The following is a 24,585-nucleotide window of genomic DNA, read 5'->3' on the forward strand; positions in this document are numbered from 1 at the left end:
AAAAAAAAAAAAAAAAAAGAAGAGAAAAGATTCTAGGAACTATAGTTTCAGAGAAAGCCATTGCATTGTGCATCCAGGTAGTTGAGCTCTGCTGAGGCTAAAAGGACCTATTGGTCCTTGTGGGTTGTCAGGTTCAATATTGGTGATTCTGGACAGGGTCTTTATATAAAGAGCTTACGGCTTCAGTCTGAGGGCCCCAGTTTTGGGATGTGGGAACAAAGCTCAAGAGGTGGCTGATGCATGGAATCCATTTGGTGTGTAACTCATGACCAAAAATCAACTACAGTTACCTTCAAATTACTTCCCTTGGGAAGCTATGTACCAATGCCAGAGCGTAGTCCACCCTTCAGAGCTTTTTTTTTTTTTTTTTTTCGAGACACTCTCATAATGTCACCCTAAGTAGAGTGATATGGCATCACAGCTCACAGCAACCTCAAACTCTTGGGCTTAAGCAATTCTTTAGACCTCAGCCTCCCAAATAGGTGGGACTATAGGCCCCTGCCACAACGCCTGGCTATTTTTCTTGTTGTAGTTATCATTGTTGTTTAGGGGCCCTGCTTTTTCTTCATTTTTGCTTTCTCAGGCTTTCTCTAGAAAAAATCCAGTAGGACACCAGAATTTATTCCTCCTATCTAATCATAACTTTGTACCTATTGGCCAACTCCTTCCCATCCTTTCCATCTCTGGTAGACACTGTTCTGCTCTCTGCTTCTGAATTCATTCTTTTTGTTTTGGAAGACTTGAAAAGATTCTTCTTCCTGAAACTTCCTGCCTCTCTTTAGGAACTTGCTCCCCAGTTCTTCCACTCCAGTCAATTATGCTACCAAAGGCTACTGTCCCTAAAGTATCCCTCTAATAAGTGTTCAGGTATTCAATAGCAAACCACTTAGCATTTTTTAAGGGCATATCCTTCTACCAAGAGTACTGATGGAGTAGGAAAACTGACCCTTGTTGGAAATTTTACATTTACCTTCTTAGAGCTACAACTTAATGAAGTATGAGTGGTTAAGTGGAATCACGTTGCACACTTGAGTTTCCCAATTAGACAAGAAGGGAATTTATGTTGATTTGTTTAGTCTTAGCATCTGCCAGTATCTCTAGCACTCTGAGGTTTTTAGGACTAGAAATACAGGGATATGATAGATTGAGTGTATGGAATTATCAGATATTCCCAAGGAGTCTTTGCCAGATGGATCCATTTTGAAATTGTGATGTGTTTGCTTACTTTGAGTCACATGATTGTGATTTTGGATCTTTCTCCATCAGATCTGGTAGCTTGGGAACAAGAAGAGTATTGTAGTTAGGGACAATCTGTGGTAACAGGAACAAGTTAGCAAGAAATTATTGAGAAATAGTGACTGTAATAACTGCAAAAGAATCTTAGAGAACGTCTCCAAACAAGTGCTCCAAAATAAGAATACTGAATACATATGATGAGGTGTCATTAAGCCAGTAAAAATAATGTCTGTTTAAGAATTTATGATGACATAGAAAACTGGTTAAGATTTCATTTCTTGGGCGGTGCTGTGGCTCAGTGAGTCGGGCGCTGGCTCCATATACCCAGGGTGGTGGGTTCAAACCCAGCCCCAGCTAAACTGCAACAGAAAAACAGCCGGGTGTCGTGGCGGGCACCTGTAGTCCCAGCTAATAGGGAGGCTGAGGCAAGAGAATCACCTAAGCCCAGAGGTTGCTGTGAGCTGTGACTTCATGGCACTCTAATAAGGGCAACAAAGTGAGACTCTGTCTCTAAAAAAAAAAAAAAAAAGATTTCATTTCTTGAGTGGAAGAATGGGGAGGAAGCAACAAGAAGCACTGTGTGCTGAACATAGGGTGTTCTGTGTGCTGTGCATGGGCATGAACAATTTCATTTAATTGGGAGCATCACTTATCTGGCCTTTGGTTATTCCCCAGACCTGGGAGAATGATGGAAGCGCCCAGTTACATCTTCAGGAGTAAGTATGCTCAAGAACCATGTGGGTACCTGACTGGAGTCACCCTTGTTTCCATATTGACCCATCCATGTTGAAGGGCACAGCACAGCCTATTTTCCCAGTGGAGCTCCTGGAATGAATTGCTTTCTTTGTTTCCTTTTATACTGTCTTAAAGATTTTATCCATTAATTTCACAAATATATTTACTTGTGATTTCAGGGCTTGAAGTTTAAAGATGTTGTCATTTACTTCTCTCAAAAGGAGTGGGGATGCTTGCACACTACTCAGAAGGATTTGTACCGAGATGTAATGTTGGAAAATTATAATAACCTGATCGCACTGGGTAAGTTTGTCTTCTCCCACAAAATTCAGAGTTCCCCTTCTGGAATTCTTATATTTTTTATTGTGAGTTTTTCCACTAAGTGCTTTTTAAATACCTGGCTGAATTAATGATTCTTGCTCAGCAGAATGGTTTTTCTCTTGTGAAGTTGGAGATGGGTTTTGTTAAGAAACTCGTCCTCATTTGTGTCTTAATCTACTTGCTCCTTTTTCTTAATAATCATGGATAGGCTTTAATTGTGATACCTACTCCATAACCTTCTTCCCTTTTTTTCTTGAGCAGGACTTTCTTGTACTAAGCCAAGTGTGATCTCCTTATTGGAGCAAGGAAAAGACCCTTGGATGATTAAAAGGAAGGAAACAAAAGAATGGTGTCCAGGTAAGCAATAATGAGTCACACTGGGGAGGCTATAATTTGTATTAAGTCACCTAGATGCCCTATGAGATGTTGATAGTAAAGTTCCCTAAAGAGGACTGACATCTGGGGAAGACAGTCAAGGGTGTTTCAGCACAAGACCCTAAAATTTTACTCTATTTACTATACTCTCTCACTACCCTTCTATCATATTTCCCTCTCATTACATATAGGAAGTAACCTCCTCCCTCCCTGTGACAGTCATTTTACTTGCACTTGAGATTCACTTTTATCCTAACTATTAAAAATAGCTTTATTAAGGGGCGGCACCGGTGGCTAAAAAGGGTAGGGCCCCGGTCCAATATGCCGGAGGTGGTGGGTCAAACCCATCCCCGGCCAAAAAAACAGTTTTATTAATAAGTAATTCACATACTGTAAAATTCATCCATTTAAAGTATATAATTCAGTGGTTTTTTAGTACATTCACAGAGTTGTGCAACCATTACAATGTTCTAATTATAGAATATTTCTATCAGCTTAAAATGAAATGCAGTACCCATTAGCAGTCACTCCCACACATGGTCCTAGGCAGCCACTAGTCTACTTTCTGTCTGTATAGATGTGCCTGTTCTGCACATTTTACATTCATGATACCACACACAATGTGTAATTTGTGAGTGCCTTCTTTCACTTAGCAGAATGTTCTCAAGTTTCATTCATTATTGTATGTATATATATCAGTACTTCATTCTTTTACATTGACAAAATAGTATTTCATGGTATAAATATGAATCTGACAATTAAGTTTGTGAACTCATCCTAGAAAAAGTGATAACGTAACTCATGATTAAATCACTACAGTTACCTTCAAATTATTTCCCTTGGGAAGCTATGTACCAATGCCAGAGCATAGTCCACCCTCCAGAGCTTTTTTTTTTTTTGAGACAGTCTCATAATGTCACCCTCAGTAGAGTGATATGGCATCACAGCTCACAGCAACCTCAAACTCTTGGGCTTAAGCAATTCTTTAGACCTTAGCCTCCCAAATAGTTGGGACTATAGGCCCCTGCCACAACGCATGGCTATTTTTCTTGTTGTAGTTATCATTGTTGCTTAGGGAACCCAGGCTAGGTTTGAACCCACCAGCCCTGGTGTATGTGGCCAGCGCCCTAGCCACTGAGCTGCAGGTGCCAAGCCCCTTTAGAGCAATTTTGGAACTTTTTCTGCAATGGCCATAAGAGCTATCATCACATGGCACAGAAAAATATACAATAATAGGCTAGGCGAAGTAGCTCACGCCTGTAATCCCAGCACTCTGGGAAGCCGAGGTAGGTGGATTGCCTGAGCTCACAGAATCGAGACCAGCCTGAGCCATAGCAAGACTCTGTCTCTAAAAAATAGCCAGGTGTTGTGGCAGGCACCTGTAGTCCCAGCTACTTGGGAGGCTGAGGCAAGAGAATCACTTAAGCGCAAGAATTTGAGGTTGCAGTGAACCATGACACCATGGTACTCTCCTGAGGGCAACCTAGGTGAGACTCTGTCTCAAAAAAAGAAAAAAAGAAAAAGCAACAATAATGAATGCTATTCAGCAAGACATTACTATGCATCAACAAGAACACAGAAGAGAGACACTGGTATACCTCCCTCAAACTCTATATTGGTGATTAGGGAATGGGAATACTCAGGCCTTCACACTTATCATCCTTAGCTTCCATTAGGATTTGCTCAGAATTGCATAAGATTTTTGCTGTTCTGTAAAGCTGTTAGTGTTTTAGAGGACAGATACACTCTAATGAAGGTGGCTGGCCTGTGCTTTGCTGCTGTGTGCATGGGAAATAATGTAGGAAAGCATGCAATGTCCTATATTGAAGCTGGAAGGGATTAGGATCAGGATGACATGCCTATCACCTATTACATAATTAAAAACATACTGTATAGGGGTACAAGTGAATCTTTCTAAGAGTAGAATGTGAACGTTTTAAAACAATAACTGAGAAAATGACATGAAGGCTGTGTTGACCAGTTTGATGGAAGTATTTCAGATTGCATGTGAAAACCCTACACTGTACCCCAGAAGTGCATTAATATACATAGTTACCATTCAATAAAAAAAAAAAAATGTGAAAAAAAAAAAAAGGATACTGTGATCAGTAGCTGGGCGTTGTGGCATATAGGCAGGCACCTATAGTCCCAGCTACTTGGGAGGCTGATGCAAGAGAATCACTTGAGCCTAAGAGTTTGAGGTTGCTGTGAGCTGTGATGCCATGGCACTCTACCAAGGGTGACAGAGTGAGACTCTGTCTCAAAAAAAAAGCATGCAGTGATCACTCTGATTCTCAAAGATTTCTCCTAATTTTATTATTGTTATTATGTTCTTTATTTCCACCTGAATGCCTTTAATCTAGTGATTATTTTATTTGACATGAATTGAACTATATGCTGGGGACTGGTGAGTGAAAGAAGTATTACACTAGTTCTGTGCCACTTTGGGGTAAATCATAGCATCAGATAAAGTGATGAACAAATAAGTATGCCATTCCACGATTAAAAAAAAAAGATAAGAGCAAAGAACGGTGTACTTGACAGAAAATTGAAATATTTAGAATGAGAGAAACTAGCTGTACAGAGATCTGGAACAGAATATTCATTGGAGTAAAACACTGTTTCAAAAGGTCTTAGATGAGAAAGCAGTTGACATGGTATAGGAATCAGATGGAAGCCAGCTTAGTGGACACATAGTGTGTGAAGGTGAGACTGCCTCAAAATGAAGGCGATAGAGATGCAGGTTTCAGATAATGCAGAGTTTTGCAGGTCTGGTGGAAAGTTTAGATTTTATTTAAGTATGGGGTAAGGGCACAGTATTTAGACAGTGTTCTCACACTTCAGTTGCCCCAGAATCATTGAGGGAGATCACATATAAAAATACCAGTGGCTGTTCATTCATGGTACAAATAGTTATCAAGTGTTTACTTTAAATAGGCACAATGAGGGCTCGGTGCCTGTAGCTCAAGCAGCCAGGGCACCAGCCACATACACCAGAGCTGGCAGGTTTGTATCCAGCCCATGCCTGCCAAACAACGACAACACCAATCAAAAAATGGCTGGGCATTGTGGCAGGCACCTGTAGTCCCAGCTACTTGGGAGGCTGGGAGGCTGAGGCAAGAGAATCAATTAAGCCCAGGAGTTGGAGGTTTGCTGTGAGCTGTGATGCCACAGCATTATACCAAGGGCGACAGCTTGAGGCTCTGTCTCAAAAAAAAAACAGAGAGAAAGAAAAACAGGCACAATGAGGGGCAGACAGACAATACAAAATTTAGCCCAGCATTGTGGTGGGCACCTGTAGTCCTACCAGCTATTCGGAAGACTGAGGCAAGAGGATTGCTTGAGTCCAGGAGTTTGAGGTTGCTGTGAACTATGATGCCATCGCACTCTACCCAGAGCAACTAGGGTCTCACAAAAATATATATATTAAACAATTTAAAGTATACCATAATCTCCTGTTGAATTTAGAAATGAATTATATCAATGTCTGCAATATGGCTTAATGGATGGATAGATATTTGATAACAGAGCCAGATGTTATAGACTCAAGGTAGTGGGAATATGAAGGTTCACTATCTAATTCATTCTTCTGTATATTTGAAGTTTTTCATAATACTGGAAAAGTAAGATGATGTGATTATAAGTGTGTGCTGTGAAAAAATAGGATAAGTAGATTGATAGGGGTCCTGTTCTGTAAAGGGTGGTTTCATAAGTTGGCATTTGAATAGAAGAATGAAGTAATTAAATGAGCCATATTGATATGTAAGGAAGATATTTGCAGAGAGAGATTATGAAAGGGCAAGTGTGAAGAACATGTCAGCCAATGGGAGAAGATAGGAAACAAGGTCAGAGAGAGGTAGTGTGGGACGAGCTTTTGGAAGGCCTTGTACACCACATAAAAGGACTTTGGACTTTGGGGTGGTGCCTGTGGCCCCATATACCAGTGGTGGCGGGTTCAAACCTGGCCCCGGCCAAACACTGCAAAAAAAAAAGGACTTTTGACTTTTACTCTTAATGAGAGGGGGATCCATTGGAGGATTTTGAGCAGAAAAATTACATGCTCTGACCTATTTCAACAGGAACGCTCTGGCTATTGTGTTGGGTGTGGAGTATTAGGAGTGCAACAGTAAAAAATGAGGGACCAGTTAAATTAGTATTATGTTACTCTTGGTGAGAGATGGCTTTAGACAAGATGGTAGAAATATAGGCAGACAAGAAAAGTCAAAATCTGAATATATTTTGAGAATGGAGATGAGAGAATTTGCTATTGTAAATGTCTCGTAGTCATTTAAATTGTTATTTAGTCTTGGATGGTTCATGGATGTTGTATTTTAAATAAGTTTTACATCTGATACAGATACTCAACAGAGGTGAAGAACAACTGCCTCTTTCTTTATGAGCTGTCTCCATTTTCTCTATTCTCATTCCCCCTGCCATTTTTTTTTCCAAATTGCAGTGTAGCATTAAGAGTTGTTTAAATTATTCACTATTTTAATTTGTCATTTGTGCTTTAGAACATGTCTCCTGCAATGGTGAAAATATCTCCTGTTTTCTTTCTTGTTATCTTACAGACCAGGAGTCTGGAGGAGAAACCAAGAATTTATCTCCAAAAGAGGACAGTTATAAAATTAAGTCCTTGCAATGGGTTATAATCAGAGATAACAGAGGAATCAAATGCCAGGTGGAGAGACGACAGGGGTATCTGGAGGGACTTTTCACCCAAAATGTAACAACCTCTGAAGAAAGGGCCACATCCATTCAGTGCACAGCCCAGAAAGAGCATCAGAGAGTTCATACTGGAAAGAAATCCAGGTGCCAGTCACATCCTATTCATCTTGAAAGAATTCATAATAAGGAAAAGGAATCTGAATGTAGAGAATGTGGGAAAATCTTTAATAGTAGATCGGACTTGATTAAGCATGGAAGACTTCATGAAAGCAAAAACTGTAGTGAAAATAAGAAATGTGCCTTTATTCAAGACTCTGGAATTATTCAACCTCAGAGCATTAATACTGTTGAGAAACCTCATAAGTGTAAGGAATGTGGGAAAGCCTTTCATTCTAGTTCACAACTTAATCATCATCAAAGGATACATATAGGTGAGAAACCCTATAAATGTAAGGAATGTGGGAAGGCTTTTCCATCTACCACACAACTTAATCTACATCAGAGAATTCATAGTGATGAGAAGTACTATGAATGTAAAGAATGTGGGAAAGCCTTTACCCGTCCTTCACACCTTTCCCGACATCAGAGAATCCATACTGGTGAGAAACCCCATAAATGTAAGCAATGTGGGAAAGCTTTTCGTTATGACACACAACTTAGTCTTCATCAGATAATTCATACTGGTGAGAAACACTATGAATGTAAGGAATGTGGAAAAGTGTATAGTTGTGCCTCACAGCTGAGTCTACATCAAAGAATTCATACCGGTGAGAAACCACATAAATGTAAGGAATGTGGAAAAGCTTTTATCTCTGATTCACATCTTATTCGACATCAGAGTGTCCATACTGGTGAAAAACCCTATAAGTGTAAGGAATGTGGGAAGTCCTTTTGTCGTGCCTCAGAACTTACTCGACATCAGAGAGCTCATGCTGGTGAGAAACCCTATGAATGTAAGGAGTGTGGAAAAACCTTTACTTGTAGCACAGAACTTGTTCGACATCAAAAAGTTCACACTGGTGAGAGACCCCATAAGTGTAAGGAATGTGGAAAGGCTTTTATCCGAAGGTCAGAACTTACTCATCATGCCAGAAGTCACAGTGGTGAAAAACCCTATGAGTGTAAGGAATGTGGGAAGGCTTTTAGTCGTGGCTCAGAACTTAGTCGACACCAGAAAATTCATACTGGTGAGAAACCCTATAAATGTAAGCAATGTGGGAAAGCCTTTATTCGTGGCTCACACCTTAGTCAACATGAAAGAATTCATACAGGACAGAGGAGTGAATGAAGAAATAGGAGAAGGCTCAGAATTTTATTTGACATTAGAAAATTCATACAGTTTTAAAAGATAAATCTATAATTATAAGGAACATGGGAGGCATTTGAGTCTAATACTAAATATCAGAACTTATAATGTAGATATAAGGCCTGAAAGATACCTTTACTTAAGGCCAGAATTGATTTTTTACTGATGAGAAACATTATAAATGTTAGGAATTAGGAGGAGTTTGTGTTTCTGAATTTATTATACCTCAAAGTTCAGTTGATGAAAAGTCCAAAACCTCATGAATGTAAGAAAAATGAGATGGCCTTGTCAGTGGCCAAGTCATCCTCAGGGAATTCATAATGGAGAGAAGCTTAGGAGGGAAGTAAATGTGTTAGAAAAATTAACCATTCAGAGTTATTACCCTCAGAAAACCAGAGGATTCTTAATATTAATGCTATTTGTGTGAGACACCAATTTTCTTTTTTTTTTTTTTTTTTTTGAGACAGAGCCTCAAGCTGTCCCCCTGGGCAGAGTGCCGTGGCATTACAGCTCACAGCAACCTCCAACTCCTAGGCTCAAGCGAGTCTCCTGCCTCCGCCTCCCAAGTAGCTGGGACCACAGGCGCCCGCCACAACGCCCGGCTATTTTTTGGTTGCAGCCGTCATTGTTGTTTGGCGGGTCCGGGCTGGGGATTCGAACCCGCCACCTTAGGTGTACGTAGCTGGCGCCTTAGCCGGTTGAGCTATAGGCGCCGAGCCACCAATTTTCTTTAGTTAAGAAATAGTTCATTTGACAATTAGTACTTGAGGAATTCTACATTAATGTTAAAAATGTAGCATATTCTTTTTTTTTTTTTTGAGACAGAATCTCACTGTCTCCTTTAGTAGAGTGCCTTGGCATCATATCTTACAGCAACCTCAAACTCTTGGGCTCAAGTGACTATCTTGCCTCAGCCTCTGGAGTAGCTAGGACTAAGGGTGCCTGCCACAATGCCCAGGGTTTCTTTTCTTTTTTTTTGGAGGCAGAGTCTCACTCTGTCTCAAGCTCGTCCTAAACTTCTGAGCTCAAGCAATCCACCCACACATTCTTCATCCCACTCAAATCTTGTTAAATATTTGGAAGCCAATTCTCTAAAATTAACCTTAACTGAATCAATATAGGAAAAGTTTGCCAGGCGTAGTGGTGCATACCTGTAGTTCCAGCTATTTGGGAGGCTGAGACAGGAGGATTGCTTGAGTCCAGGAGTTCTGGGCTGTAGTGAGCTATGCCAATCAGGTGTCTGCACTAAGTTCAGAATCAATATGGTGACCTCCTGGGAGCAGGGGACCACCAGGTTGCCTATGGAGGGGTGATTCGGCCCAAGTTGGAAATGGAGCAGGTCAAAACTCCCATGCTGATCAGTAGTGGGATCATGCCTGTGAATAGGCACGGCACTCCAGCCTGGGCAACATAGTGAGACCCTGTCTCTTAAAAAAAAAAATATATATATATATATATATATATGTGTGTGTGTGTGTATAAAAATTTAATCAGTGTTTACTTTTACTTGCCCTCGTCATTATAACTCATTTCTTATAGGCCAAATTAACTGTGTCTATTAAATACTGTATTTTGCCTTGTATAATGTCCTTCTATGTATAATATGGCACCCACCTTTTGTCTCAAACTTTCAGAAAAACACCTCTCGAGAAAGAAGCCAGCTCTTGGCTAGGAGAAACACATCTGGGGAAGGCTAATGCTTCCCTGGTAGACATGCAGATTGCACCCCTTCCCATAATCACCTGCTCTGTGAAGGCTGCCCTTTCTGTCCTAGGAGCCCTTCCCTCCTGGCTACACTGGGGTCATTGGTGAGATGGCCATGCATGTGGCAGGAAAGGAGGGAGCTTCTGAGTCTGCTCAGGCAGCTAGGCAGGTCCTGGACCCTCTGCAGGGTTCTTGGTTCCCTCCACACATCCCAGCCTTGGGCCTTAGCCCCCACCAACTGCACTGCCTCACCAGCCTTATCACCGCCCCCTCCCGATTGCAGCACTCAGCAGAGGCTACTCTAACCCACTCCCATGGATCTTGGCAGACCCAGGCAGGAGGGTGTGGTGGCCCCTGAGGGCCCCTGCTGAGCTCTCCCACTCCTTAACTCTACTACCCATATATAATGTACATCCTTATTTTTCCCTCAAAAATTTGGGCAAAAAAGAGTGCATTATACATGGCAAAATAGGGCAAACTTCCTCATTTACAAATTAGTAATACTGGCATGGTATTTTTTAGTTACACTGTGAGGGTTAAATACATTTATGACCTTTAGAACAGTAGCTAGTATTGGAAGTGAGAGCTGCTTTTATTATTATTATTCCTTTTTTTTTTGAAACAGTCTGTCACCCTCCGTAGGGTGTCATAGTGTCACAGTTCACAGCAACCTCAAACTCTTGGGCTTAAACGATTCTCTTGCCTCAGCCTCCCGAGTAGCTAGAACTATAGGTGCCCACCACAATGCCCGGCTATTTTTGTTGTTGTTGTTGTTGTCATCATTGTTTGGTGCCACCAGCCCTGGCACATGTAGCTGGCGCCTTAACCACTGAGCAACAGGCACTGAGCCTTTACTATTTTCATAATTGTGCATTATGACAGGGCATGTGAAAGGAAGGCCTTATACGTGCAGTGACTATAAGAACATCTTACATCATCTTTTCTTTCTTTTTTAAATTTTTTTTTAATGTTAATTCCTTTTGGAGAAAAAATTTTCATTCATAGCTCATCCTTTTGTCTTCATAATGTAAGGAGACCCAGTAGACTAAAAGTTGTTTGAAGTGAGGTCAGGAGAAAGATTTAAATGATTTATTAAAACTTTAACAAACAAGACATGCCAAGATCTCTGATCTCTAGAGAGTTAGAAAGTAACACAGTGTTACCCAAAATCCTTTTCTCCACTAGGAAATTTAAAAGCTACCAGTATAAATAATTTTCATAGTAAAAAGGAAGGCAATTTGCCATTAGGAATAGATGACAAAGACAACACTACATGTTGAAATTTGTAGGACGTCAAGAAAGCTGTACTTGGGGAAAAATTAACTTTTAATATATGTAGAGAACAGGGATGATAAAGGGCCAGGATTCACTCTTGACTTCACCTGGTGTATTACTTATTCCTAGTAGATTCTCAGTAAACTTTTGATCAAAGGAATGATGCTTTTCATCTGATCATAGGTATGACAGTCCTGAGCTGTAAATGGGCTTCAGTTAAATTTTCTTTCTTAACAAAATAGAAGGAAATGTTTTTCTTAGGTACAACATATATATCTGTGTGATACCTGGAACTGTGGCCATTTTACAACCAAAGGGTCAGGAAGCTGAGATGGACACTGGGGATAGATTGGAATAACCTGTATCCTTGATATTTTTAATCTGATGAAACCATTTGGAACTGCCCTTTCCCTGGACTTGTATGAAATAAGAAACTCCATGCATTTTTTGTAAGTTTATATTCAACTTTTGATAATATATTTGGGTAATGGAAAATTATCACTTGAGAAAATATTATCACATACATACACATTCAGCTTTTAATTTAGCAAAACGATAAAATGTTCATATTTCACCTCTTTGTGGTATATCTGATATTATAGAAAAGAATTATTTTTTTAAATATTAAACATGTATAATTGAAATGTATTCACACATACTCATCTTTGATATGGTAAAATATAGGAACTATTTGTTTACATAGTTAGCATTATCTTATACCATATATTTAAATTCAGCTTTTTTTTTTTTTTTGAGACAGAATCTCACTATGTTGCCTTCGGTAGAGGGCTGTGGCATCACTGCTCACAACTTCCTTAAACTCTTGGGCTCTAGCGATTCTCTTGCCTCAGCCTCCCAGTAACTGGGACTATAGGCACCCACCACATGCCTGGCTATTTTTTTGTTGTTATTGCTGTCATTATTGTTTGAACAGGCACTGTCTGGGTTCCAACCCACCAGCCCCAGTGCATGTGGCCAGCACCCTAACCACTGAGCTATGGGAACCAAGCCATATATTTAGCTTTTTATAGTATGTCTGAAATCCTGAAAAAGTATTATTTTTCTGAATAAAGAAAGAACCAAGAAGTAACTGATTAAACAGCTATACCGTATAATTCATCTAGAAGCAAATTATCTTGGTGATTACGTCTTCTATCTCTTCAAGATACAAAGAAATCATGGCTATGAGGCTTTTTACCCTTTTACCAAAGTTGAAAAAGGATAACATACAAAATCAAGTCAAGTGTCAAAAATAATCCATTTACTGACGATGAGTATCCCAATTAAAATAGCAAATCAAGGGGCAGCACCTGTGGCTCAAAGGAGGTGGCCCCATATGCTAGAGGACCCGGGTTCAAACCCAGCCCCAGCCAACAATTGCAAAAAAAAAAAGGCAAATCTAATCTAGCAGCCTGTTATAAGAACATAAGAAGTTATTTATCTAGAATGTTTACCACTTTGCCTGTCTGACTGTTAATATATGAATATAGTGTTTAGACATTGGAGACTAGATGCTAAAATATCTATTACCTACTGAAAGTAATAACTGAGAACTGGTACAACATATCCTCGTCAGCTGCTGTGAAGTCACTGCACTTGTGCACGCAATCAAATCTCCTGGTCTATAAACATTCACAAAATTTGGAATAATCACCATCTAGTAGGTTCTGCTTCTACCCATCAGTAAAATAATACATAATTAAGTGAAATGTAAACAATATACTATGTGGTAAATAAAATCAATTTTATGTAAATATCAGTTAACTCATTGGAGGATAATTTATAACAAAAAATTTAAACATCATTCTTTAAACAGGGAAATGAATACTAAATTTTTTTCTGTATTTCTGTATTGTTATATTTACTTTATTCTGTTCTTGAAAAGTGTAAGTTTTCCAAGAGGAGTATTTGTACCCTTTAAAAGAATTGGATTAATAAAACCAGGCAACAGCATGGGAAAATATTTTACAGAGACGATCCCTTGGCAATTGCAGTAACACCAAAAATAAATGAATGGGACATGATCAAGCTAAAAAGCTTCTGCACAGCTAATGGCATAAAAACTAAAGCAAACAGACAACCTGCAGGAAAAAAGAATTTGCATGCTACAAATCTAACAATGAGAGGATAACTAAAATCTACCCAGAACTCAAACTAATCAAGAAAAGAGCAAACCCATTTATAAGTGGACAAGAGACACGACCAGTACGTTTACTGAAGAAGACACATGAATGGTTAAAAAATTAATTAAAAAAATAAGAAAAAATGCTCATTGTCCCTAGATCATCAGAGAAATGCAAATCAAAACCACCTTGAGATTACTACCTAACCCCATTGAGAAAAGCCCACATCACAAAGACTCAAAGCTGTGGATGTGGAGAGAAGGGAATATACGGATCAGCAGTGTCTTGAGGAAGGTCATTAAAACATCTCCTGCTGCTTTAGAATGTATATTATTTCATTGTTCCTTTAAAGTGGATATCATAGGCTGGCTATTTTAAAGTGGACTGCAGTGGCCTGTCAGTGCAGAGCTGGCGTCTCAGAAGCTGGGACCTTGTTTCCTTCAGTAGGTGCTGCCTCAAAAAACCTCTGATGGATAAACATGCCTAGCTTCTTCTGTAAGCTTAACTCACAACTCCCAAAGGCTCCTGGAAAGGCCAGTGACCTCAGAGTTCAACTTAAGCACGGAGCTAGAGGCTTTTTATGAGTTTTCTCTACTTTAGGAGAAAGGCTAAGACTGGTTGAGAACATCACCAGAAGCCCCTCCAGCCTGAGAGTGTGTTCTCTCTCATCCTCTGCACACAGAGTGGGGAAGGCCATGTGCTGGCAGTAGCTTCCATCAGAAGACTGTGCCACTGGGAAAGCCTGCCCTTCACTGGGCAGTGTGCAGGGCCCTCTCAGCTCTCCTGGGCTTCACTTTTGTGGCCCTGCCCTCTGTATCCTCAAGACTGCACCTCCACAGGACATCCGCTTAAAGAACCACACTCTCTCACCCAGGTGCCCCTCTCACCTGGGTCCCATTTTATTAGCAAACCCTGGACAGCTTCTTGATATTTTATCCCCTCCTGCACAACTCACTTCTCTGCTCTCCTTTGTGGTAGAGCAAGCATCCTGAAAGGCTATGTGCCCTTCACATAGGCCCTTCCCATCATAGCCCTTACCCCTCCCTGGTGGCCCAGCCTGTCTGCTTCCTGAGCATTGGTGAGCATGGTCCACAACTGCCTGCAAGAATGTCCCCCTGACCCTGCCCTCGTGCTTGTCTTCACTCTGGTTCCCCCCAAATCCTGTCTCTGTTGCCTTTGACCATGGCTCTCAATCTAAGAAAGTACATACTTGTGGGTGGTGCCTGTGGCTCAGAGGGTGGGGCACTGGCCCCATATACCCAGGGTGGCAGGTTCAAACCCGGCCCCAGCTAAACTGCAACAAAAAGTAGCTGGGCATTGTGGCAGGCACCTGTGGTCCCAGCTACTCAGGAGACTGAGGAAGGAGAATCACCTAAGCCCAAGAACTGAAGGTTGTTGTGAGCTATGACGTTATGGCACTCTACCGAGGGTGATAAAGTGATAAAGTGCTTTGATCTGTCTTCTGCCCACCCTAGTTGCCAAGTTGTCGTCTTTCAATTCCAAACCCCCCCTTTCTGTGCTGTTTACAATGCTGGAATCTGCAGTCCTCACCACTGCTCTGCTGGCTAGAGCCTCTGGTAGCCCTTTTGTAGAGGCACTAGGGAAAAGACTCAGGGTGAGATTAGGGAGACAGAGGGCTCTGCTCTTTCCTTTCCTATGGGGGACACTTCAGAGACACTGCCTTGATCCCTAGTCTCTGTGGAACCCTGTTTCCAGGTACTGCAGCTCCAGCAGGCTGTGCTCTCTCAGAGATCCTGGGCCAGGTCCCCTAGGGCGGCCCAGTTCAGATGCCAGCAAAGCCTCACCTCAAAGGTCAGAATTCTGGTTTGCTGAGGTCTTCCTCTAAGTTTTTGCACTTTTTTTTTTTTTTTTTGAGACAGAGTCTCATTTTGTCACCCTCAGTAGAGTGCCATGGTGTGTCACAGCTCACAGCAACCTCAAACTCTTGGGTTTAAGAGATTCTCTTGCCTCAGCCTCCAAAGTAACTGGGACTACAGGCACCCTCCACAATGCCCAGCTATTTTTTTTAAAAGATGAGGTCTTGCTCTGGCTCTGGCTCCAGCTGGTCTTGAACTCAGGAGCTCAGACAATCCACCTACCTCGGCCTCCCAGAGTATCCTCCACTTCTGAATTTTAATTGTTTTGACTTCTTTTTGTTTCTACACCCCAAGTAATGGCAGCTGAAGTTGCTGTTCCCTTGGTACCTTAGGATTCTTTCCCTCCCCTTTCAGTTATACCTGTTCACCAGAGCTTTGAGCTTCACGTGTGCACCTGCTTGTTTTGTCTGAGCTCTGCCCCCAGTAGGAGGAAGGACCCAGGTATTCACATTGCTGTTTCTCCAGTACCTAGAAGAGTTTGCAGCTGGACTCAATGCCTCTTTTGTCCCAGAATGGATCAGGTGGACCAGCTCACCAGTCAGTCCGGGTCCTAGGACATGGGCCTCCCACACCTGTTGAATAATGCTTCAATAAAAGGCCACCACAAAGGTTACTCAGGACTCTCCCTGCACCTATGGGAAGCCCATCCCTTGCAGGCTTGTACCTTCAATCCATGTCCTGGCTGTTTTTATTTGCGTGGTAATGGGGTGCCACAGGGGGCACCAACAGGTATTTCCAGCCCAGCTCTCTTAGAGGACCACTTTCTCTCTGCAGCTGCTGCGGAACAACCGGGAACTATCTGGTAGGCCCAGGTTCCCCAAGAGGCGGGAACACACACATTAGTGAATTTTTAGCTGACCCCTGCCCTGGGGTCTCTGAGGACCTCGGGTGCTTCAACGGCCACACGACCTCTTGCTGCATTTCATCCTTACTAGCCATGAGGTACATGTGACCATGAGAGGATGAAAGGGAGAATAGAGTGGGCGTCCTCTTCTTTCTAGACTCCTAGAGAACATTATTCCCCAACTGCCATGAAGCTGGGAGATCATGGGGATGCGAACCAGAACTCTACTGCCAAAGGTCCTGAGAACAGAACAGTTGAGTTCTGGCCCTCGATCCTGCCGCAGCCTCCTTCACGCTCCCGGACACCCGGCCGGTATCTGGGTCTCCATCCACTTGGCACCTCCCTCCTCGACCCTCAAAAGGCTCTTTGGCGGTGAACCCTGACTTCCACCATCCCAGCTGCCCTCGCCACTGTGCATGTACATGTGACGCATCTGACACCTGCCTGCCGTCACAGTGACACCAGGGCGGTTGCCTAGGGACCGCTTCCCTGAGACTTAGGAAGCAGGAGCCTTCTGTGGCCGAGTGTGGGTGTTGGGCTGCTGCCTGCACTTTGAATCCCTTGGAGGAGAAGGGCCGACCACGATGGAGAAACGCTGTGGAAGCTGTTGGGACCCACTATGGGATCCGTAGCTGCCTTCTGCCTGCCTGGTTGGTGGTGGTGGATGTGATTCTCCCCAAACGTTGTAGAGATCTGGAGGGCGGGACTGCCCGTGTGACCGTGGGCTGCTCTGTTCCAAAGGGGGCGTCCCCGCAGAGGCCAAACGACTGCAGCCTCAGGAAGCGCCAGTATGAAAACTGTTTTCCTCTGTGCGAGTGCGGGTGTGTATTTCTCTCGCACACACACAGAGGACAATGCATAGAGTGACCAGATTTTAACATTTGTAAAGCGGGACAACATGGCTGGGGGACGGGGCAGGGTAGGGCCTGACAACAATGCAAACTTTGATAAGCAGTTCTCGATAATCACTTCTCAACAATTATTTGTTATTATTACAGTTTAACATTATAAAATTAACAAAAATAATATAAAATTCATATTCTGGCGAAATAGCCACATGGCGGCCAAAAACCATATATTCCTTTCCTGTTCTGCCCCTTCGTGCATTCTTTCCAAAAATCGGGACTTCTTTAAAACGCCACGGGACGCGGACAAATTGCTCAAAAGCGAGACGTCTGGTCACCCTAACAATGCGTGTCCTCTGACAGAAGGGGAGTCCAGTGGGAGGTCCCTGTCTTAAGCACCCTAGCCGGCCTCGAGGAAGTCACCTTTCCCTCTCCTGAGCCCCTACTATGTCTGAGTGGCTGTGTACAGTCCGAGTGAAAATGTGCTTTCCCTGAGGCGCCTGTTTGGGTTTGTGACCTGGGGGCTGACTTGGAAGAACCCTCTCCCTGCAGTGGGAGGGATTGCTTTCCCCAGTGTTGGAGCTGGGTCACAGTTTATGACAGAAACATCAGGAGGAACTCCTGCAGGCATGCAGGAGTGGATAAGAGAGATCAGGGAAGAGGAGGCTCTCTGAGTCCCCACTTTCCTCTGATGCTAGGCTTTGCCCTCCCTGTGGCCCAGTGATTGGGCAGCAGAGCTTATGGTGAGGCCCTTGTGCTTCCATCCAACGGCGGCCTTTCTGGAGGGTCTCCCACTTTGCTCTCCTTGACTCACCACATCCACGTAGCAGAGGGGAGTGATTTCTCCAGCCTGTGCAGGTCCTCCATCTTTTGTCTAGAATCGCCTTCGTGGGTCTAGGCTTTTCTCCTTCTGGTTCAATCTAATCCGTAAAATTCGTCCGTGGCATTCCTGGGGATCTCTTTCATGAAGGTTTGCTTCTGTCCACTTTGTGCCTAGTTCCGCGCACCCGTGACTTTCACGTGGATCTGGCTTTGCGGGCCTAGTGCCAACAGGGGAAGTCTAGGTGTCAATGCCCAATCAGAGGGCTGCATGATTCCCATTGGAGGAGAGGAGCCCTGGGTAGCTGGCCTTTCCTTTCTAAGCAATGTGCTGCTGTGCTTTCTGTCCTGTGTGCTTTCCTTTTCGTTGATGGTGGTAGGCACTTAGTCCTTGTGTTGCTGGGGGCCGGGCTATGGGGCCTGGATGCTATGGCAGAATTCTTTGGCTGACAGTTTTCACTGTGTGGAAGGGACTCGGGAGTGGGTGGGTGCAGTTGGGGGAGGAGGAGTTGGAGGGTCCTGAGTTGTAGCAGGTGGGGCTGCGGCTTGCACTTGTCAGAGAGCTCTTTGGCCTCTGGCAAGATTCCCAGGACCGCAGCCCAGGGCGTCTGTGGTGCCACGAATACTTGGCTTTTCTTTCACTTTCCTGGGGCCTTCAGTGCCCCTTGGAAATCCACGAGTTTCCACTGTCAGTCTGGAAATAGCCTAAACCTGCTTCTGGAACACCTGACTCTCTCTCGCTGACCTCCAGAGACGCTATTTCCCCATGTGGCCCTCCTGGTGTCACCTTTGCACACTCTTTCCCTCGGCTATGTCACTGATTCCTCCTAAGCTGAGCAGTGGTGGGGTCAAGCTAGAGCTCTTGGGCTTTGAGAACAGGGCCAGGCTTGGGTAGGGCCAGGTCCCCAAGAGGTAGTAGACACATGCATGGGTCAGTGGATTTTCAGCTGACCTTGGCCTGCCTTGGGCACTCTGGAGACCTCAGGTACCTGAATGGCCACATGGCCTCTTGCCACATTTCATCCTCCCCAGCCTGTGAGCACATTCATGTCCACATTCTCCACACCGAGTTGGAATCCCAAAAGGACCCTGACTGTTCAGCCACTGCTATGATGCTGGGCCTTCACTCAGAAGCCACCCAGAGCTCTACTGCAATAAGATGCTGAGAACAGGATGGTTGAAGTCGGGCCCTCGGTCCGCCAAAGCTTCCTTCACGCTCCCAGACACCCCGCCGGTATCTGGGTCTCCATCCCTTAGCATTTCCCTTCTGGACCTGCAAACGACTCTATGGCCATCAATCCTGACTTGGGCAAGTCCCAGCTGCCACTGTTCATGCGTTTGTCACGCGTCTGGCACCTGCCTGCCATCACAGTGATACCAGCAAGATTGCCTAGGTACCGGGTCCCTGAGGCTTGGGGAGCAGGAGCCTTCTGTGACCCAGTGTGGGTGTCAGACATTGAATTCCCTGAAGGAGATGGGCCCGGGATCCCAGGAGGGGCGGAGCACTGACAGGGATGGAGAAATGCTGTGGAGGCCTCTGGGATCCACCGTGGAAGCGGAATCCATAATCCACCACTGCCTCCCGCCTGGGGGGTGGAAATAGATATGGCTCTCTCTGGATGTTGTGGGGACCTGTGTGGCTGGTGGGCTGCTCTGCTCCTCCTCAGAGGCCACCCGTGTGACCAAATGTGTGTGTCTCCTGGGCATTGTTCTGTGTGGGGGGGAGTGTTTGTGAGAGAGAGACAGAAGGGGAGTCCAGTGGGAGGAGTGATTTGGGAGCACCTGGGAGTCAGCTGTCCCTCTCCTGAGCCCATGTGTGTCTGAGCTCCAACTGTGTACAGTCGAGGTAAAATGTGCTTTCCCTGCAGCTCTCGGAGTTTGTGAAGGCCTGGCTGAGCTGTTGGGCTTGAGTTGGACTCGAAGGGGTAGGAAGAACCACTTCAGTGGGAGAAACTGTTTTCCCTAATATTGAAGGAGCAGGTCACACAATTTGTGACAGAAACATCAGGAGGAACTCCTGTGGGTGTGCAGGAGTGGATAAGAGAGAAGTAAAGGAAGAGGAGGCTCTTTGAGTTCCCCCTTTCCTCTGATGCTAGGCTTTGCTCTCCCCGTGGCCCAGTGATTGGGCAGCAGAGCTTATGGTGGGGCCCTTGTGCTTCCATCCAATGGCAGCCTTTCTGACTGGTCTCCACTTTGCTCTCCTTGACTCACCACATCCACTTGGCAGTGGGGAGTGACTTCTCCAGCCTTCGTTCCTGCCTGTGGCAGATCCTCCATCTTTTTTTGTTCCCCAGGTATGGTTTGCTTTTCTTTGGCTGTCCTGGGACCTTCAGTACCCCTTGGAAGCAGACCTGTAGTTCTTATGAGTCTTGGAATAGCCCAGTCCTGCTTCTGAAACACGTGCTTCTATCCATCTGTCCTTCTGGGATGCAATTGCCCTGTGTGCCCCATCTCTGTTCACCTTGGGCCTCGCTCAGACTTGCCTGTCTCTGTGATTACTTCTCGTGTGGATTTGTCTCCCTGAATGTTGTGTATCCCAAGACTTTAAGGGCTGGGTTTCCCATGGTTGTGGTCTGCTCTCTTTTGACATTTCACACCCAGATCTGGTGTGTGGTGTTGCTCTCTACACAGACATGGAGCATTTTCAAGAGGGAAAGTTTTTGTTGGAGCTCTAGATATGTGCTAGGAGAGTGAAGTGAGGACTGTGTGTTATCCTCATTTATGAACAATAGAGTCTGTGGAGTTTCTGGATGTGAAAATAATTAATGGGTGAGTGAACATAATTTTGCATTTGAGTTGTATTGCAGGGTTTGTTTAAGCACAGGGAGAAATCATCTTAGCATATTCTTGGTGTGAACAAAAATGCAGGTAAGTTCCTCCTAATGTGATGACTTTAATATTATGGTGAGCTAGGATATAATTTTTTTATTCTTTTTAGCCTTGTGCATGGGCTCACTGGGTGGTTGGGCACAATATGTGGTAGATTATTGCTTGTCTTTTGATGATAGACAGTTCCTGGAAGGCTGTGTAGTTATCTTGTTGGTGCAAAGAGATTCTGCCGTTTCTGGGAAGGAAATTCAAAAGGTAATAGATAGTTACAAATTTCTGGTTAGCAAATTTTACTGGCCTAGGAACTTGAAACATAGGGAAGCAAATAAAAGATGTTTTCTTGCTCAGGGAGCTGGTTACACCAATGGGGCTTTCTCCCAGATGTCAGAAGCCACCTGTCAATGTGTTTGTGTGTCTCTTTCTGTGGCATTGTTTGGTGTGTGTGTGGTGTCTCCTCGCAGAAATGTCTTATGCATCACCAGTGGGCTTATTTCAAGTTGTCTTTCCCTCTGGTGTGCCCCTGCCATGTTTTGGCTTGAGCTGTGTGGCCAATTATGTTTTCCTTGAGGTTACTGTTGGGGTTTGGGTTGTAGGCCTTGATGAGCTGGAGGTGCTGATTTGGACTGTCAGGGGTAAGAATAACCTCATGGATGGAAGGGACTGGTTTTCCTAACATTAAGAGGACTATGTCACAGTTGATGACAAAAACCTGAGGAAGAACTCATGCTTGGCATGCAGATTTGTAGACTGATGTCAAGGAAGGTGAGGCTCTTTCCATTCCCATTTTTTAAATGATGTTCACATCACCTTCCCCATAGTCCAGTGATAGAGGAGAGCATATCATAGGGATAGTGTCTTTCAATCCTTTCACTTACATCCAGGTGCAGTTGGTAGTGGTTTCTCCTGCATGGACCACAACCTATAGTAGGATCTCCATCTTTTATTGTCTGGAATCATCTTCATGGGCTTAAGACTTTTCTTTTTTCTGTGTCTGTCTTATCAATATAATACATCTTCCAGTTCATTCAGGACAACATTCTTGGGGATCCTTTTCCTGAATGAATTTTCCTTTTCTTTCTTCCTTCACATAGGGCAAGGCTGATGATCAGAGATTGGGCTTTTTATGCCATGTGCCAACAGGCATACCCTTGGTCTCAATGGCCAATCTGAGCACTGCCTAGTTAAATAGTAGAAGCTGTCACTTTGGCCTGTCTTTCTCATCTACTAGACAATGTGTCATATTTCTTCTATTTTTTATTCAATCTTGTCTTTATCTCTGATTTTTAGGTCCTCCTATTTCCTATTGTTTTTGTCTGGTGAACGTGTCCTTGTCAGTGGTTTCATGTTGACCTTTTGTGATTTTTCTTCATTGTAATTTATTTTGTTTAGTAGGGCCCATGTAATTTGGATCCTTGTCTTGGATTTAAGAGCAGTCTAGAGGCCTACCTTTAGCCCTGAAATCTACCATTACTTACCTGTCTAATGTGGCTGAGGTCTGGTTAATCTGTGTGCAGGACAGCTAGTGGTCAATCCCACCCTTGTCTCTCTTTTTTTTTTTTTGAGGCAGAGCCTCAAGCTGTCGCCCTGGGTAGAGTGCTGTGGCATCACAGCAACCTCCAACTCCTGGGCTTAATTGATTCTCTTGCCTCAGCCTCCCAAGTAGCTGGGACTACAGGCACCCACAAGCCCAGCTATTTTTTGGTTGTAATTGTTACTGTTGTTTGGCAGGCCTGGGCTGGATTCGAACTCACCATCTCTGGTGTATGTGGCTGGCACCTTGGCCACTTGAGCTGCAGGCACTGAGGCAACCCCATCCTTTTCTACTGTCCTGAGTAACCTCACTTCCTGGTGTTTAACTTGACTCAACAACTGGTCAATAGTGATGGCATTAACAGTTAACTTTTTTCTTACTAACCTCAATTGTTAACCTTTGATATGTTTCATCCATGAACCCTCCATGGTTACACATTTTTCTGGGCTTTGGTCTGCTTCATCCAGGAAGTTGAGCAGAATTCTGGGTGTTTTAGGAGTTAAGGATGGCTAAGTAGGCTCTAGGCCCTTTGCTGGGAGCCAGGGACGTTCTGTAGTGTTCCTCCATTGGGCTGTTTTGAGGTTGTGCATGTGACTCTCTAGGTTTTCCTCTATTATCCACAGGCGAGGATAATCTGTCTCCATGTGTGGCATTGTCTCTACTCATCTCCAGCTTCTAATTTCTTTTTTCAATCTTTATCTTCTATCACTCCAAAATCAACTCACCAGAAAGAAACCTGACACCCAGGATCACCAAACCAGTCCACAAACACAGGGAGATGCGTGGGTTGACATCTGCAAGCTGGAAGAGCCATGGCCTTGCAAAGGGCTATAAGTTCCACCACACTGTTGGTGGTTCCTGCTGTGCAGCTTGGAGAAGGCACAATACTCTCCAGTTCTACCATTACTGATTGAGTAAGTCTGTAATTTCAGATTTCATTTTCTGTTTGTTTAAAAAGCAGTACAATTCAAGCTTTAAAAATTTTCCTAGAAGATTTATTAGATTTTTGACCTTAGACTTTGTTACAAATCGTATCACACTACCCCCCAATTCTCTAATGCCTGTAATTCAATAATGAAATCGGCTCAACGCCTGTAGCTCAGATGCTAGGGTGGCAGTGACATACACTGGGGCTGGCAGGTTCAAACCCAGCCCAGGGCCTGCCAAACAATGACAACAACAACAACAACAACAACAACAACAAAATAGCCATTCATTGAGATGGGTGCTTATAATCCCAGCTACTTGGGATGCTGAGGCAAGAGAATCACTTAAGCTCAAGAGTTGGAGGTTGTTGTGAGCTGTGACACCACGACACTCTACTGAGGGTAACATACTGAAACTGTCTCCAAAAAACAGCAAAAAATTAAATCTAGAAGGTTACTTTACAGTATGAATGGTTGTTTTGGTTCTTGTGGACCATAACTTGGGATGGGAGGTGGCGCTGGGAAAGAAAGACTCTTATACACAGACTTAATGCATAAAAACCTGAGAGGTCAGAGTGGCATACAACCTCTGCTGCCCGAGAGCAAGTCAAGATTATGCATCCCCCCTGCTCAGTCCACTGGCTCCTTTTATTGTGCTCCAAACAAGTATACATGGGCAAAAATGCAAGCAGGGTGGTTAAGATAAAAGACACTCATCCCCAAGAACAGAGCAAAAGGTAAACAGTTGAGTAAGCAAAAACATAAATATGGAAAGTTTTGAAACAGCCATATAATATATGGGAGGCAGGTATGGAGGAGAACAAGCTCTTTTTGTCTAACTTCCTTAATCTAAACTGTTGATCAGGAGTCCAAAGGTCTCAGCCTGCTCCATAGATTCTTGGTGCAAGCTGTTTTTCCTGCTTCAGTCCCCTTAGGCACACCATGCATGCTTTGCCCTGTAATGAGGGGGATTTCAGGGAAAACAGCCTGTCTGTTAGTGCTGTGCCTTCACAAATTTGCATAACAGATACGTCACATTCATTACAGCATACTGTGAGCCCTACCCAAATGATCTGGGTTAGTGTTAATGATTTTTCAGTGTTCTTTACCATCACAGTCCTCTCCTCTCATGCAAATTTTCTAAACACTAGTGAAAAAGATAGCCAATATT

At 43.7% G+C, this 24,585-nt stretch overlaps 1 protein-coding gene across 1 annotated transcript in view; it reads left to right on the forward strand.

Annotated features, from left to right (window-relative positions):
• Positions 1-2,144: 2,144 nt before the first annotated feature.
• The window catches only part of LOC100944645 (zinc finger protein 850-like), a gene marked incomplete at its 5' end in the record, with an annotated part of 127,647 nt that continues 105,206 nt past the window's right edge, over positions 2,145-24,585 (forward strand). Inside the window, 3 exons of the mRNA XM_023516898.1 lie at positions 2,145-2,274; positions 2,554-2,649; positions 7,239-8,567. Coding sequence (XP_023372666.1) covers positions 2,145-2,274; positions 2,554-2,649; positions 7,239-8,567 — 1,555 coding nt within the window. The remainder of the gene's footprint in view (positions 2,275-2,553; positions 2,650-7,238; positions 8,568-24,585) is intronic.

The sequence above is a fragment of the Otolemur garnettii genome, unplaced genomic scaffold (assembly GCF_000181295.1).
Source record: "Otolemur garnettii isolate 467f Iridium unplaced genomic scaffold, OtoGar3 scaffold00100, whole genome shotgun sequence".
Classification (NCBI taxonomy): domain Eukaryota; kingdom Metazoa; phylum Chordata; class Mammalia; order Primates; family Galagidae; genus Otolemur; species Otolemur garnettii.